At 51.8% G+C, this 17,127-nt stretch overlaps 1 protein-coding gene across 3 annotated transcripts; it reads left to right on the top strand.

The window, feature by feature from the left end:
• The first annotated feature begins 3,204 nt into the window (after positions 1-3,204).
• TP53AIP1 (tumor protein p53 regulated apoptosis inducing protein 1) lies at positions 3,205-16,506 on the top strand. 3 transcript variants are annotated; one of them, XM_054440822.1, is made up of 4 exons: positions 3,205-3,282; positions 8,187-8,400; positions 9,431-9,542; positions 16,193-16,506. In XM_054440822.1, exons 2-4 carry the CDS (start codon positions 8,260-8,262, stop codon positions 16,198-16,200), a joined length of 261 nt encoding a protein of 86 aa, XP_054296797.1. In that variant the 5' UTR covers positions 3,205-3,282; positions 8,187-8,259; the 3' UTR covers positions 16,201-16,506. The 3 variants fall into 3 exon arrangements, with proteins under 3 accessions (XP_054296797.1, XP_054296796.1, XP_054296795.1); XM_054440821.1 differs by lacking the exons at positions 3,205-3,282; positions 16,193-16,506 and adding an exon at positions 10,384-10,493 and having other exon boundaries at positions 8,260-8,400; XM_054440820.1 differs by lacking the exons at positions 3,205-3,282; positions 16,193-16,506 and adding an exon at positions 10,372-10,493 and having other exon boundaries at positions 8,260-8,400.
• The last annotated feature ends 621 nt before the right edge of the window (positions 16,507-17,127 follow it).

Raw genomic sequence — 17,127 nt, 5'->3', positions numbered from 1 at the left:
GGGATTACAGGCATGAGCCACCATGCCCGGCCCTGGGACAATACTTGAATGGGGCTCCAGGGACTGATTACTACCCACCAAAACATTCTGTCATATTGAAATATAAATTTATCTGAAGCAGACACACGAAAACATGCTTTCCCACATAAGCCCCCATGCGCTGGGCAACTTCCTTTCTGCCTAGCCCTTTAGTGTTGGTGTTCTTGAAGCTTTTGGCCTCAGTGCCTTTTCTTTGCTCTCACATTCTTCCTGAGAAATTACATCTACTTTAAGGATTTCCTTTCCCACCTATTTGGATTTTTTGCTCAGAACTTTCTCCTAAGTTCCAGGTCCGTGGATCCTACTTCCTGCTGGACTGCTGCCATCTGGAGATCCCACAGGCCCCTCAACTCAGCCCTGTTTCTGAATCCCCTAATTATCCTCTATTTACTTGGTCACTCAAGCCAGAGACTTGCCCTGGCCTCCTCGTCTCGCTCTACCCCGCCACTGACGATTGAGCTCAGCTCGTCAAGGTCTGTCACCTGCAGCACTACAGCAATCGCTTGTCTGGCCTCCAGTTTTTAAAATCCATCCCACAAAACATGACCAAAGTGACCAATCTGATGACGCCATCCCTTGGCTTAGATTCTTCAATTAACATCCCGATCAGTGACATATGCACAAGAACCTCCTAGAATGGAAGTTCCTGGGCCCCACCCACAAAGATTCTGATCCAGCAGACCCAGAATGCGGTTCAAGAACCAACACATTTAATACTCAGACTGCTCTGGGGCAGGTGAGCTGTGGGCACGTTCTAAGACGCACAGCACTGCAGGATGTTCCAGCCCCTCGATGTGGCACAGACGCTCACCATCTTCTGGCACGCATACACCTCTGTAACCTCATCCACATCTAACCCTTTCAGGTCCTAAAGTCCAGCAGGCAGGGTCAAGGACTAGGGTGACATTAGGCCAGGCCTGGGAATGCCTGGATCTTGGCCTGCTGTTCACTCATTGTTGCTTTGAGGGTCTAATTGGAGGAGCTCTGCCCCCAAGCTCTAATAGGCAAAAGTGAGAAAAGTAACCCATTGTTAGTAGCTCAGACTAAGCCCAATACCCTTGAATTCATGGTTCTCTTATAAAAACTGAAATGCTGAATATGGCTTAGCAGAGGATAATTGGCAGGAAGCAAGACTTTCCCACTGTGTCAAGAGATGGGAATAGGCCAAGTCTACAAAACTGACCTGAATCCATTTGTCCAATTGGTGAGCCTGTTTGGCCTATCCCCAGGGGCCAGACCCTGCCCTCTCGCCAGGCAGTAGATGCGAGAGCAGAGAAGGATGGTCAAGTCTATCTAAGGAGACAAGCCCTATAGAAGTGTTCTGATTGCATGGCAGCAAATTTTAAGAGAAGTAACGTGCATGGATAACAGTGTTCAAGCCACAGGAACTACACACTGGTAAATTGTGGTTAAACTTGGTGCAAAAGTAATCGTGCTTTTTGTCATTATTTTCAAATGGGTCTTAAAAAGGAGTGTTGGGGGCCAGGTGCAGTAGCTCATGCCTGTAATCCCAGCTCTTTGGGATGCTGAGGTGGGTAGATCACTTGAGGTCAGGAGTTCGAGACCAGCCTGGCCAACATGGTGAAACCCCATCTCTACTAAAAAATACAAAAGTTAGCTGGGCGTGGTGGTGGGCGCCTATAATCCCAGTTACTCCGGAGGCTGAGGCAGGAGAATTGTTTGAACCCAGGAGGTGGAGGTTGCGGTGTGCTGAGATGGCACCACCGCACTCCAGCCGGGGCGACAGAGTGAGACTCTGTCTCAAAAAAAAACAAAAACAAAAAAGGATTGCTAGGGGAAGGCTGGAAGCCCAGGGAGGAAGCAGGGGTTCCCTGCCCAGCAATGATTGCTCCCTGGTTGCTGGAGGAATGGTGGAATCAGAGCCACCCAAGGACCAAAGCTCCACACCTCTTGCTATCCCAGACTCCCTGGAACACCAGGAAGAAAACATATTTGGACGAAAATTATTCTTTGCAAAATTAGAACTTTTGATTCTGGAATGAGACAAGGAAATATGTACGTATCTCAGAGAGACAATGAATTTTTAAAAGGAAATTGGGACCGTTTCTCAGAGTGAGATGTCTTATCCGGTTAACTGCGAGCCCCCCAGGATTTCTACTCAGTGAGTGTTCATCACATCAGGTTTCCATTCGCTACAATAAAAACCTGGCCAGGGAGAAATTACCCAGCACTGGGAAGAAGAGCTCCAAAATAGAAGCAGCTTTCGAGGAATTTGGAGGGATAAAAAGGAATAGTATGTCTGAAAGTTGGCAACATGTAAAAAGGCTAAAAATGACAATTCTGCCTGTGATACTATGTCTAGTGTGCAACGCTTCATTCAAAAGGCAGGCACGTCTCCCCTCCAGGCGGGAGTGGGAATCTCACTGGGGAGCCGGGAACTGCGTTTGAGCTGATGCAGACTTAGGGTCAACTCGACAAGGGAGCCCTGCACCCAGACACAGCAACGTTCACCTCACCTTGCACCATCTTTGTCGGTCTTACAGGCATCATCTTTCCCAGCCTCATTTGAGCCGGGATCTGAGTTGCATTTCTGGGTCAGGCCTTGCCATTAGGGAGAGATGAAGTCAACTGATGAGCATGCCAACCTTGAGGAAGGACAGAGTGTGGGAAGCAGAGTGTGGGAAGTTGGAAAAAACAATCTGCAAGGTAAACACCTTCAAGTCAATTTCAAGAGGCTGGCTAGAAACCACCAAGGACTTCAGGGGGCCCTGCCTTGCGGGTCTCCCTGTGCCCTCAGCACTTTGGCTTGGTATATTGCCACCTTGTCCCTGAAGAGAGGCCTATTTTAAGCTGAGCAAGAAAAGGTGAGAAAGACTAAAATCAGCTTTGTGCAGACGCCAATTTCTGCTGCACACATGGAAACGACGTGCACATAGAGCGAGCTGGCCCAGCTCCTGGCCATGTGGCTCACACTGTCCCTGCTCACCCGCCCGTTGCCTTCACCCCCAGCAGCACTGGTTGTGAAAAGGGTACCTGCCGGAGCCACCCCACCACTGCGGGCCTGCCAAGGACAGGCAGGGACTCAGCCATGCCCCACAAGCAGCCCAGGGGCATCTCCAGGGACGGCTCCCCAGCCTGTGGGCTCGCTTCCTGAGAGGCCATGCTCGGGCTCACCTGCTTAGCTCGCTCCAAAAGCCCCTGCTCAGACCTGCACCCAGTCAGAGCAGCACAGATGTGCAGGAGGAGACCATTTCCACGGGCCCTGCGACTCCTAGGAGGCAGGTGAGGAGATGGGGAGGGAAGGGACCAGCGCTGGTGCTTCAGGTATGCTCCGGCCACTGCAATTCACTCTGCTTTGTGCCTGGTGTTTCACACGCATCTCAGCGACTGTGCGTGGAAGGTACACTCGTGACCGTGCACAGGTGAGGCCTGGAGGAGTTCATCTAAACTGCTCTCTCTCAATGGTTCTCAACCCTGAGAGTACATCAGAGTCACCTGGAGGACTTACGAAAACACAGACTGCAGAATTTCTGACTTGGTCGATGCAGGTTGGGGCCAAAAATGTGTATCTCTAACAGGTTCCTGGGTGATGCTGTTGCCGATGCTGTGCGTCCAGAGCCACACTTGGGGAGCTACTGCGCAAGCTCACACAGCTAGCCGACCGCTGAGCTGGGGGTCAGACCTAGGTCAGCCCTGGTCCACAGGCCAGCCCCTTTCTCACGTCCCCTGGTGAACGGTGGCATGGTGGCCTCATGGACACTGACCAGGGCCCCTAGGGAAGCCTGTATGGAGGCCACTTCACTTTGAATGGATCTGGGATAGAGGAAGGACTCGAGCTGTGGGAGCCTGGGTCCTGGACACAGCGGGCATGTCATGGCAGGGTTCACCAGCCTCCTTTCAGCAGTTCCCTGGTTCTGCCCCAGCTACCTGTGGTTGGTGGTGGGAGGTTTATTTGTTAGTTCCTTCAGCAGTGACTCTCCACACTTACTGAGAGCTTACTGTGCACCAGGACTGCCACAGGTATGGGGATGCAGAGTGTCCACAGCCCCCCAGAAGACTGATGATAGCACCCTCCATGTGGGAAGGGCTGTGACTGCAGACAGGGCATGGGGTGGGGCACCTGTGTTTGCCACAACCTCTAGAGGGTCCCTTCACATTCACGTCTGTGCGTGGGGCCCTCCTCCACCCAGCTGTGCTTCCGCAGCACAGCCACGCATGTCTACAGCTGGTGACTGTGGCTGGCAAGCGGGGGAAGGTGGGTGGGGGCAGCAGCTGTGGGCTTTCCACTGGGTCCCAGCAGACCAAGGCCAGGTACAGGGAAGCACGGGCTGGCACTGGCAAACCCTCCTCAGGGAGCAGCAGGCCAGGAACCTGGGCTGGGACTGATTATTGCTGAAGAGAGAACAGGGCCGAGTGTCCCTTGTGTCCCCCCAGCAGCCGGGGGCAAGCAGAGAGAAATTTCAGAACCGGAGAGAGGCCCCTGCCTCTGCACAGGGCTAAATGTCATGCCAGCTGGCAAGGGAGAAATGGGTACAGGGCCCAGGGGCATTATCACAGAGGAAGGCAATGAAGGGTGCATTGGGGGCTGAGGCAACCCATTATAACTGCACACACCACACACCAGGGATCCACTAATTTAGACTACAATGTGAATGGTGTTTTGAAACTGAGATGCGTGGAGGCCCAGAGGGAGGGATCCACCCAGCTGGGAGGAGGTTAGGGAGGTCTTCCTTAAAATACTTCCTGTTCTGTCTCAGAGAACCCATGGACACTGGGCAGGGGAGGGAGAGGAAACCCATCGCAGGTGGAGAGAATCGCTTGTGTGAAGGCGCAGAGCGGGGCAAGAAGACAGTGGTGGGCTTTCCCCAGGAGCTGTTCAGGAGAGGGAACAGTGGATGCTGAGCTCTTCCTCTTCCCTGGAGCAAGTCCCATTTCCTCAGAGAACATGGCCCCCTTGGGCCAAAAGGACATGAAGAAGCTCTTGCTAATGCCAGCCTGGCTCTCCTCATCCCGCCCCCTGCACCCCTGCCCTCCTGGCTGCCCTCCCTTCTCCTAGCTCTGTCCCCTCTCACTTCAGGAGTCTCAAGTCCTTCAGACTACTCCAAAGTCTGGGGGTCTCTGGATGGGTAGGAGGTGATCTAACCGCCTCCTCTTGCCCGGGCTTGTTGAGATGAACTTCCTGATGCTGGTGGCGCTGAAGCTGACACTAGCCAGGGCACCTGCCTGACATGAACGCCCCTCGAGACTGGGCCAGTGCTCCTGATGCCTGGGCACCTGCGGAAAGGCACCCAGCGTGGCCACCGTGGCATGCCCTGAGTGTGTGGGTGGGGACTGATGCAAACTGACATTCCAGCCGTCCCAGTCCATTTTCTGCTGCTCTCACACAACCCCAGAGACTGGGCAATTCACAAAGGACAGAAATGTATCTTCCCACAGCTCTGGAGCCAGGTGCCAGCAGGTTCCGTGCCTGGTGACGGCTCCAGTCTCTGCTTTCATGATGGTGCCTTGACTGCTGCGTCCTCCAGAAGGGACAAAGGCTGCGTCCTCACATGGCTGAAGGTGGAAAGGCAACGAGTGAACGTACTCCCTCCACACAGCCCCTACATCAGGACCCCTGATTCCATTCATGGCCTAATTCCCTCTTAAAGGCCCCACCTCTTAACGCTATCCCATTGGCAACACCTGGATTTTGCGGGGGAACACATTCAAACCATAACACCATCTAAGGCTGCTTCTGCCTGAGACAAGTGTGCTAATGTCTGCCTCAGAGACAGGGCCAAAAGCAGCTTGCTCTGCCCTGCCCTGGAAGCAGGACAGAGGATAGCTGTCATCTCTCCCTTCCAATGCCAGCTCATTGTCTCAAACAAAACTTAGCCCCTTGTGCCCTCTAAGGAGTGGGTTCCTGTGCAGAGGCTCCAAGGTTCTTTGTGGTAACAGACCAGGGAGGGCAAGTTGATTCCCTCTCATGCTTGGCGTCCAGGTGTTTGACAGTAGCTGCCCAGGGCCCTGTGTTGAGGGTACTATGGTCAGGGCTGGAGCAAGGGGGGCTGGGTGCATGATGAATTTGCATGGCAGCTGGACATGTCCCCTCTGAGTGGCTCCCAGGATATCCCAGGACCACTGGCCATGTGCAGCCTGAGTCCCGGCATGAACTCAGCTGGGACCCTCCTTCGTGTTAATGCTTCACTTTTCAAACAGGAAATAGAAGGAAAACAAAGCTGCTTTCTAACAAAAACTTTGATTTTAAAGCCAGAGTATGAGTCAGAAACATCACCCATTGCAGCCAGCTTTACATGGGAACAGCCCAGTTCTTCAAAACAAGCAGCTGTCATTTAATGGCACCGAGGCATCGTGTTTCCAGAAGAGCCACAGTCCCTCTTGCATTAAGATGGGTTGTCGCGGACCTCTTAGAGAATCCAACAGTTTTGGGCTGGAAAGGGGATCCCTTTTGTTCTGTCTGGACACTAAGGCAAGGCATCATCTACAGGTGCATCCCCTGCATGGCTGCTGGCTTGTTGCCTGACAAAATGCCCAGCATTGAACCAGACGCATAGGCGTGAACCCTGGAGAATCCTGTTTTCAGCGGCTGGAAAAGGGAGATGGAGGCACCAGCTCAAACTCTTCACCCCCCGCCTTCTATCCTGCAGACCCCGGCGGGCCACATGGTGACCTTCTACGTCCATCTGGGGCAGCAGGCACCTGCCCCTGCCTCTGCGGGGAGTGAGCAATGGGCCGCAGGAGCACTTGTCCTGGGCAGCTCTTCTGGGGGTGCCTTTGCATTGCCGCTGGGTTTTGGGAGTCCAGGGCCTGTGATCTCCTGGGGGCTGCGTGCAGAGTGTCTTCCCCAGAACCAGATGGGGAAGGGAGCTGCGGGGAAAGAACGTGACCTTTGGGCTCAATCCTGGTATTGAAGCCCCGTTCGTTCTTTTACATTTTCCTGATGTGCAGCATTGGGTAAATGCCTTCTGAGTTTGGTTAGTGCTTGTTAAATTGGGCGAGAACTTCATAAGGTTGCAGGAAGTATTCCGAGAAATGGTACACGCACAGTACTTAGCGTGGTCACCGCACATGGCCAGCGCGTACCAATTGGTCCGAATTGACTAGAATGGGGAGGGTGGGAAGCGACAATCTCTACGTTCTTTTTAACCTGAGGTGTCTGATGCTACTTGCTGGGCTTCTGGCCTGTGATGAGCGCTCCCACTCCCTGCTGCCCTGAGACCTGGGTGGCTTTCGGGGTATTCTTTTTTCTCAGTGCCTTTGTGTGGAGAGCCGCTGTCTCCCTCCATTCTGTGGGTGATGCAGGTGGCGCTGCTGTGGGCTGCCCCTGGAGGTCAAGGACAGGCTGTCAAGGATGGGGCCTGCCATACCAGAGCTCCCGCCGCCCTGGGGAAGCGATGTGGGCAGTAGCTTAGAATGTGGCTCCTCCCCAGAGCCTGGGCCACCGGGGACTTGCAAGAGAAAGAACAGGGACGGGGAAAACTGGACGGTGCTGAAAGCTAAGAGGGGCCACAGAAGCCCAGATGACACAGGACAATGGGAGACAAGTGAGGGCACCAGCTTCCCTGGGTTGAGGGACCGTGATACCCAGGAGGGCAGAGAGGGAGACAGGGAGCCGGCTGGCAACCTCTGAGCAGTTAAGCGGGAGAGAGAGCGGGACAGAGAAGGCAGCTCTGTGTTCTGCTCTGATCCATCTGACTCCACACAGATGTGGAGTTCTCTGAAACTCCTTTCCCTGAATCTGAGAGCTTACTAACAGGAGGCCGGGCCCCTGAGATAGAGATCAGGCGTGTAATGAATGAATGTGAATCATGAATACAGCTGGAGCACCCCGAATCAGGGTAGCCCACACCTTACAACTGTGGACACAGAGGCCTTGTTGCTTTCCCAAAAGTCTAGTTAATGACTAGTTAATAGCTAGTTAATATCTAATTAATGACCAGTTAACGACAATGCTCCTAACTCCATCATCCCACCCCCTTTCCCCAAATTCAGCACAAATGGCTTCAGTTTGAGTTTCCCAAAGCATCTCCCAAGGTGTGTGGTTACAGCCCAGCCCTAGGGTCTCTGGGTGCATCGGCCTCCTCCAAGATCCAAGTACAACCGAAACCCTAACAATAGAAATCATCATTGCTGGCCCGGCACTGCCACCACTGCTTCTGTTTATAGCCTGTTTTGTTTGTTTTTAGTCCCTTAGGCACTGGCCCTAACAGCAAATGAGAAGCCAAGTTCTCTGCTTTCTGCAGACAGGGTCTCCCCTGGATGGGGTCTTCCTCTAAGGTGAGCTTCAGATCTGCTCAAGCTTCCTGCAGTGGGACCAGGAGGCAGGGCCTGGGCAGGGGAGACCAGAACCTCTCGGTGATGCTTCCGAATGGCAGGGCTCAGACACACACACTGGGCTGGGTAAGTCCCTGCAGTGAAAACCGAGATGGTCTTTTGCCTGCCACGGCCCCGGGCAGACTCTGCTCTCACCGTGGTGCCGACATCCCAAGTTTTCAGACTCACCAGGACCCAGTGACAACATCTGGGTCCTCGGAGCTGCATGGAGACTGTCCCCAGTTCAGGGCATTAGACGGAGCTGGGAACTGACAGCCCTGATCAGTAGTCCCAAGAGAAAGGCCAGCCCTCCTCCTCCTCGGAATCCTGGGTTTCTAGGAGGCAGAAAGGTTTTCTGAGAAACAAGGCTTTTGGAAGGAAGGCGGTGCCTGGCTGGGCGTCCAGAAAGGGAGAGCTAAATGGAGAGGCTGAACAGAGGACGCATGTGGAACGCATGGGGAGGGGAGGCTGGGGCGCAGGGCTCCGGGTCTGCTCTTCTGCGTCCACCCCAGATCCTGCTTTTGTCCAGATGAGCCTCGGAGCAGCAGTCACTTACTCCAAGAAGTCATTTCCCGTGGCCAATAATGAAGATGACGCACTCGGAAGCTTGTGGGCTCTGAGGAGGGGGGAAGGATGCAGGGGCCATGCATTCATCCCAGCACAGGCAGCGCATGGCTCCGGAAGCAGACACAGGCCAGGCCTGGGCCAGGAGTCTGCCAGGAGCCAGGAGCGCCTACACCTCCCTGGAGGCCCACACTTCTCTCCCCAGAAGCTCACACGCAGCATCTGAGGTGCAGGGCCCAGGTGTGCTGGAGTGACAAAGCCCCGAGCTGTGGTGATGGGAGGGAGGAAGCGCCGGTTTATGTCTGTTCTTTGGGCTGATTTGCTGTCTCTGTCTTTGTCTCTAATGTCCTTTGCACCACTGACCTTGAGGAGCCTTTTGTTCCTCCTGTCCCAGTTTGGTTTCCATGGGAACCTGAGTGGCAGCGTCATCACTTTGCTGAGGTGAAATGCCCCCGGATGCCATGAATACCTAGGGGAAAACCTGCCAGAGAAGAATAAACCATCCAAGAGACGGCGCTGCAGGGCCTCACCGCCTGCTTCCATTTCCTTTCAGGTTTCGGGTCTCTTAGTTTTGGGTGCCCAAGTTCACGGAGGGTGCCGGGGAATAGAAGCTCCGTCAGTTTCGTCTGGATCTTGGTCCTCAGCAACTGTCTGGTGCCTGACAGGTGTGTGATAATTACTTAGTGAATTCATGGGTGTGGGCTGTGATAGAATTAAATGATTTGATGTCCTCTCGATAAATCCAGGTAACGACATGGGGTTTTTTGAGTTTGAGCCTCTCCCAAAATTTGCCATCTGACAAAATGACATCGTGGCAGAGTTGTAAACTGCTGTGGATGTATTTTATTTAATTTCTCAAATTAAAATAAAAGGTAATGGTACACTTAAGAGTGGTCACTACAGCCAAGCTGATTGACACCCACTGAACTTTCTGGAATGGGCCATAGGATGCTGGACAATAGGACAGATTTGGAAGGAGCAATCTTCTATTCCAATGTTAGTTTCTGCAAAGCTGTTGAGAGCATGGAGCCAGGTTGCGGGGTCTGGGTTCAAATCCTGACTCTACCACTTAGGAGCTGTGTGTACATGGGCAGGACAACTGGCCTGCCTGAGTCTCAGTGTACGTGTCTATAAAATAGAACGATAATAGATTCCATCTCACAGATTCACTGTGTGGGTAAAATGATACATGTGAAATGCTAAGAACAGCACCTGTACATAGTATGTCCTAGATATCTTACTGCTATCATTAGCATATTTTGTTTATTCTGAGATACATTTTTTTTTTTGCCCATTTGATATCTATGAAATCTAAAGATGTTTTTTTCCTGTCTTGGGAGATAGAACAATGGTGTGCCTTGCAATGGATTGTGTTTTAGATTCACTGAAATTCATTATTGTTGTTTTTTATCCCTGGTGTGTAACATGACATTTGGTAAATAACAAGGACTCCATACGTTTTGCAAAGAGGAAATTCTCTCCCTCCCCACTGAGGCCTTGGTCTAGGTCTCTCCAAGCCTTTCCTTCCTGGAGTCATAGTGCTTAGAGACAGGCCACTGGAGTCAGCATGTGAGCTCAGCTATGATCAGAAAAAAGCACTGTTGAGCTTGCAGTGAGCCGAGATCACGCCACTGCACTCCAGCCTGGGCGACAGAGAGAGACTCCATCTCAAAACAAAAACAAACAAACAAACAAACAAAAAGCACCGTCGAGAAATGGCTCCAGCGCTGACTAGCAGCCACCTCATTTCCCCCCTTGACCACCGGGCCAGTTGGGTGGCTAGGTTGCCTCATTTTGCATCCTTCTGACAGAGGGAGCTTTATATCCATAGCAGTCAAGGCCCTCCAGAGAAACAGAACCAATACGGTGTGCGTATATAGAGAGATTGAGCCTAAGGAATTGTGGAGGCTGGCTAATCCAAAGTCTGCAGGGCGGGCTGGGAGGCCACAGATCCAGGAGGAAGCCGGCGCTGCTCTTCACTCTGAGGCCATCTGCTGGGGACTTTCTCCCTGTTGGGGGAGCTGAGTCCTTCATTCTCTTCAGGCCTTCATTGTCTTCAGCTGCTTGGATGAGGCCTCCCTGCATTACAGAGACCAACCTATTTCACTAAAACTGCTGATCTAATGTTTATCTCATCCAAAAAACACAATCACAGAAACATCCAGAACAGTGTTAGACTGAATATCTGGACACCGCGATCAAGGCAAGTCAACATAAAATCAGCCATCACTGTGTCTATGGGAGGGTTCCTGGAGCGAAGGTGTGTGTTTGCTGAAGACCCTTCATCCCTAGGAGAGGCTGCTCCCGCTCCCCCTTGATGTCCTAGGGGCTCTGTCCACTCTACCGTAGTATCTTCTGTTATCTCCCCAGCAACTCTGTCCTAAAGTAAGAGTGTCTTCCTTTTTCAGATTAAAACAATCAGAGTGTAAATGACTTATTCAAAGATAACTCTGGGAAGCCAATACGCTGGTCAAACCCAGGTTTATCTGTCTGCAACTCTTGCTTTGGAAGGATAATAATAGCTACTGTTGCTATTGTTTTATTATTATATTTAACACTTATGTTTGCTCTATTTCAGACACTGTTCTAACTATGCTAACGCTCCCCAAGATTCCAGAGGCAGGTGTGATTCACAAGCCATCTGAAGGTGGGAACCACCTGTGCTCCACATTGCCTGGGCACTGACTCCCAGGATGCCTCTGAGCTGCCCCGAGCTGGTTATTTCTCTCCCACCTGCCAATTCTCTTCCCTGCAATTTTTTTTTTTTTTTTTTTTTTTTACTGAACAGCTGATGAACGCCTGCTCAGGGTGGGCATGAGTGCCCTGTGGTGTTCGCACCCCATCTGCTCTTAGCACCTCCTAATGGCTTCTAAGATTGGTGCCTGCATTTCTCAGTCTGACACGTTTGATGAGAGGCTGCACACAGGATAGGGGTGGGGTGCGGTCCACGCCCACTGTGCTCTTGGGCCCACCACCCTGCACTTGTCTTGTGCTTTCCTTAGTGGCCAGTGGCTGAGGCTCAGTCCTTCTGCCCTCATCCTCATGAGAAACATGGATCTTGGCAGTGGGACATCTGTCGCTCTCTGAGCGTTCATTCAAGGCTGAAGTCCCTATGACACAGGGAAGCCACGGGGTCTCCTCTGTCACCACTTCCCATGTAGGTCTCTCCGTCAGGACTTAGCCAGGTGCTGAGGGCACCACAGAAGGAGGAAGCACCACCTGGACCGCCGGGCCACCAGGTGGCTGAGGACTTCGGCGTTTTGAGAAGACAGCAGTGATTACCTGGTGTGAACAATGAGTCCACTGAGGGAGACCACAAGCATTTAGTGGGAAGAGGGAGCAGTGTGGGTTGGGTATGAAGAACGAAGGGGGTGTGACTTCATCTGGGGAGTGGAAGACAAAGAGGATTTTCCAAAAGGCAGAGAGAAGGGGGCAGAACAGGTAGCAGGAAAGCAGGGAAGAGTGGAGCACCCCATGGAGAGGGGTTCTCCGCCTCATCCTGCCTCGGGCTCTGCGTCCCCACTCCCACCTACCCTGGCCTCATGCCCTGGGTAATCTCTTTACCGTTGGCATCTTCTGCTTCCTCTTCTCCAGCAGACGTTTCCCATCCACACTTAGACATGCTTCAGTGTCTTGCATCTTAAAACATGAGCTCACAATCTGAAACTCCAGAATCACCTCTGCCCACCCCCTTTCCCTGCAGACACCTGCTGCCCTGGTTCTCACCTCCACATCACGGCCAATATTCCAAGAATCAAATCATATGCACCTCCTCTCAATCCTCTTGCCTCGTGCACCCTCAGCTCCTCTGCACTGGCTTCTGTGCCCACACCCTGACAAGAGCTTTTGCTAAGGGGCACTGTCCCCCTTGCAGTCCCCCTCTCGGCAGTGTACGACACTCCTCCTGACATCCTGGAAGTGCTCCTCCCTTGGTCTTTGGTGGCCTGGACACCTGGTTCCATTAGTTTGTCTCCTGCCCTTGTGCTTTCCTACTCCTCCTTGGGCTTCTGTCCCAGGCCAGTAGCTTCCTTGGATGCATCACAGAGGGTTCACATCCACTATGCTTTGGATGTTTGTCCCCCTCAAAACTCAACGCTGAGCCATAATCCTCAACATGGAAGAACTGAGAGATAAGGCCTTTAAGGGGTGATTGGGTCATGAGGGTCCTACCTTCATGAATGGATTAATCCATTTGTGGATTAATGGATTCACAGATGAATGAGTTAGTGGATGAATAGGTTCTCATTGGATGGCTTGTGCTGCCTCAGGACTCTGCAGACTCCCTGCCAGGAAGAAGACCCTCACTAGGTGCAGCCCCTCAACCTTGGACTCCTCAGCCCTTCATAAAAATAAATTCCTTTTCTTTCTAAATTACCCAGTTTCAGGTACTCTGTTATAAGCAACAGAAAATGGACTAAGATAACATTCAACACAGAAAAAATGGAACTCAACTTTTTTTCAAGCACGATCTTTCTCCAGTATTTTCCTAGCAAATGTGATCATCATTTATCCTTTGTTCAGGCCCCAAATGAGAATGCCAATCTTGACATCCCTCACCCTCCTCAGTCCCCTTCTCCCATCCCTCACTGGCCCTGTTGATGCAGGATTTTTTTCTTGGTCACTTTGCAAGCTGGGGACCTCCAGCCAGTGACACCCCACCTGGGCCTCACTCAACCATGCTACCTGCTGCAGGAGATGGCCCACCCACTCAGCCTGCCTGGGCAGAGTTTGGCTTGTGCACTAGTTCCCAAGATCTTGTCTAGCATCCAAGAAGAATGAGCCAATTGAAGAGTGAGCAAGGCAGGGAGTTTTACTGAGTGAAGAGATGGCTTTTGGCGGAGAGGGGATGCTGGGAGATGGGGGAGGTGGGGGAGGTGGAGGAAGTCCCTGTGTGTCTGGGTCCAGGGCTTTTATGGGCTCAGAATAGGGGAGGGGTGGGCAAACAGGAACAGAAGTTCTCACTCCGGTCTGAGGTTTTACTCAGGACTGTCTTCAGCTTGGATGTGGGGTTTCACCGGGGACCTGCCCCTAACTGCCTAGACATTTGGCTGCCTCTGGTCAGTATCTGTCAGTTCTACTCTTAAACATGGCCAGCAGCAGCCCACTTCCTTTTGTATCTACTGATTTACTTCTGCTCCCCTGGTCTGAGCTGCGAGCCTCTCCTGCCTGGACTAACATATTCGCTCCCTAACCCACTTCCCCACTGCTGCTCCTACCCTCCTCATATCACTCTCCACACCACAGCCAAACTGATCTTTTCAAAATTGCAGGTCTCATTACATAGCGCCCCCACTTATAACCCACCAGTGGCCTCTTTTAGCTGCAGACCAGCTCCACTCCCTGTACTCAGGCCCTTGCCTGTCTCTTCCTCCAACATCCCAGGCTCCTTCTGTGTTCCTGGCTTTTGCATATGCTGTTCCCTATGTCTAGGAGGCCCTTCTTCCTTATCTTTACCTAAGTCATTCCTGCTCACCCTTCAGAGCTCAAATCCAGGGTCACTTCCTGGAGGAATTGGTTAGTGCCTGCTAGGTCCTGCACTAGTTCTCACTCTCCTGCTGCATATTCCTTCACGGCACTCTGCTCAGAGCAGATCTCAAAGTCTGAATGCAACACTAATTGCAGGATGGCTTTTTGCTTGCCTTCCCTGGTCCCCAGAATGAGGCCTTCAGTTTGCCTGCTGTCACTTCTGTGCCCTAGAGTATGTGTTGCACACTCTGGGTCCCCAGTGAGTCTGCTGAAGGTCCCAACCTCTCTCTGCTGCCAGCCTCTCCCCTACACTGCGTATCTGGTTGTTGCTCTTTCTTGCTTGAATATCTTGGGTGGCTTCAAATGATCCACAGCTCCTCTTGTCAATCTCTTCCACTGGAATGAAGAGGGGCTAGGAGGGCAGGCAAAGCAGCCAGTGTCGAGAATGAGGTTTTTCTGAAGTTTCACATTTCCTTTTTAAAGTCCTGTGAAGTCACCAGTCAGAGTGGCTATTATTAAAAAGTTTTTTAAAAAAATCATAGATGCTGGCAAGGCTGCAGGGAGAAGGGCACACTTATGCACTGTTGGTGGGAATGTAAATGAGTTCAGCCACTGTGGAAAGCATTTTGGGGATTTCTTAAATAACTAAAAACAGAACTACCATTCCACCCAGCAATCCTATTACTGGGTAACGATCCCCTAAAAAATAACACACCTGCACTCACATGTTCACTACAGCACTATTTACAATAGTGAAGACATGGAATCAGCCCAGATGCCCATCGATAGTGAATTGGATAAAGAAAATGCAGTAAATATACACCATGGAATACTACAGAGTTATAAAAAAGAATGAAATCATGTCTTCAGCAGCCAGGCGAATGCAGCTGGAGGTTAACTTCTAGGCAAATTAACAATTAATGCAGAGACAGAAAACCAAATACTGGGGCCGGGCGTGGCTCATGCCTGTAATCCCAGCACTGTGGGAGGCCAAGGCAGGTGGATCACTTGAGGTCAGGAGTTCAAGACTAGCCTGGCCAACATGGTGAAATCCCGTTTCCACTAAAAATACAAAAAATTAGCCAGGTGTGGTGGCGGGCACCTGTAATCCCAGCTACTAGGGAGGCTGAGACATGAGAATCACTTGAACCCAGGAGTCTGAGGTTGCAGTGAGTGGAGATTATATCACTGCACTCCAGCCTGGGCGACAGAGCGAGATTCCATCTCAAACAAGAACAACAACAACAACAAAAACAAATACTGGATGTTCTCAGTAATGAGTGGGAACTAAACATTGGGTACATGTGGACATGCAGATGGCAACGATAGACCCTGGGGACACTAGAGGGGGGAGGGAAGGGGGAAGGTGAGGATTGAAACACTCTCTATTGGGTACTATACTCCCTGCTTGGGTGACAAGATCACTCGTATACCAAACCTCAGCATCACGCAATATACTCAACTAACAAACCTGCACGTGTATCCCCAAATCTGAAATAAAAGCTGAAAAAAAATTCTTATGAAGTTTGCATTCCAATCTATAATATCCACTTGCTAAAAAATAAAAATGATGCATCCCCACAAAACTCCGCAAGGAAAAGTATGCTCCAAGCATTGTCTCATGGCTGTGGCGGGCCTGGGGGGCACTCCCAGTACGCACTTCCAGGGACATAAGTGGTGGTTTGAGAAGTGCGGGTTTGATTATCTATAGCAGATGCTGCTGATGCCAACCAGCAAGCCCCGGGCCCCTGCTGGATGTCCCCCAGCTGCAGTGGACAGTCATTCCTGCTGACACGTTCCTACCACAAGCCCCGGCATTGATAACTTGGTTTTGTTTTGTGTTTTTCAGTGCAGTAAGAGCTTGCCTGGCCTGTGTGCAGAGCTGCCTCATCCTGAAATTCTGGGAGTTGAAAGCCCCCAGGGTAACCCTTAACCAATGGAGGAAAAGCATTGGTGTGTAAATCCCCCAGCTTCCCTGGGTGGGCTGCGGCTGAGCCATATTCTACATGACACTTCTGAGGATCCCCAGTGGGCATGACCTCAATCGCCCACATTGGATGCCACAACCTGCACTGGCTTTCTCCCTTCCCTGTGTGTTTCTCTCTGCACTTCCTCCCTTGTGCCTTCTAGATTCACCTTCCAGATAAATGATGTGCACCCAGGGCCTTGTCTCGGTCTCTGACCTCGGGGAAACCTAAACTAAGAAAGGTGATACCAGAAGCAGCCCTGCGGAGTAGCCCCTGAAGATGAAATTCTGAACTGGGATCACTTGCTGAACACCCTTTGGCTGGTGGTGTGCAGGGTGGTGAGATCTTACTAAGCCTGTGGCGGCCTGAGATGAGGTCCAGGTGTAAAAGGACACACTGGCTCAGGCAGCAGCCCTGGCAACCAAAAGGCATGGAGGCAGCGGGGATGGTCGTGGCCATGAAGTGGGCTGGTTTGGCTCATTGCAGTAGGAACCCCATGGAGAGAGAAGGATGGGCTTAAGCCCACAACTATCAACTCAGGGCTCGCTTTGAGGCCACAGGTCTCCATAGCAGTATTTAAAATGACTCTCATCTGCTACTGACAGAGGACAGGCTGTACTGAAAATGAGGTCTGGAGTTGATCACATGTGTGGTGGAGCTACCAGAGGCTAAATGCAGAGCCCCAGCTAACTCCCCATGCTAACAGCAGGGCTCTGATAGGGGAGGATGGGGCCCTGAGATGGGATGATTCATCAGCTGGGTCCTCGGGAAGAATATGCCAAGATGTCGTTAGACGTGCCAGAGATTTACAGGGGTA

The sequence above is a fragment of the Pongo pygmaeus genome, chromosome 9, assembly GCF_028885625.2.
Source record: "Pongo pygmaeus isolate AG05252 chromosome 9, NHGRI_mPonPyg2-v2.0_pri, whole genome shotgun sequence".
Taxonomy (NCBI): domain Eukaryota; kingdom Metazoa; phylum Chordata; class Mammalia; order Primates; family Hominidae; genus Pongo; species Pongo pygmaeus.
The sequence above is the reverse complement of the archived record's forward strand: the minus strand, read 5'-3'. Positions and strand labels throughout refer to the sequence as shown.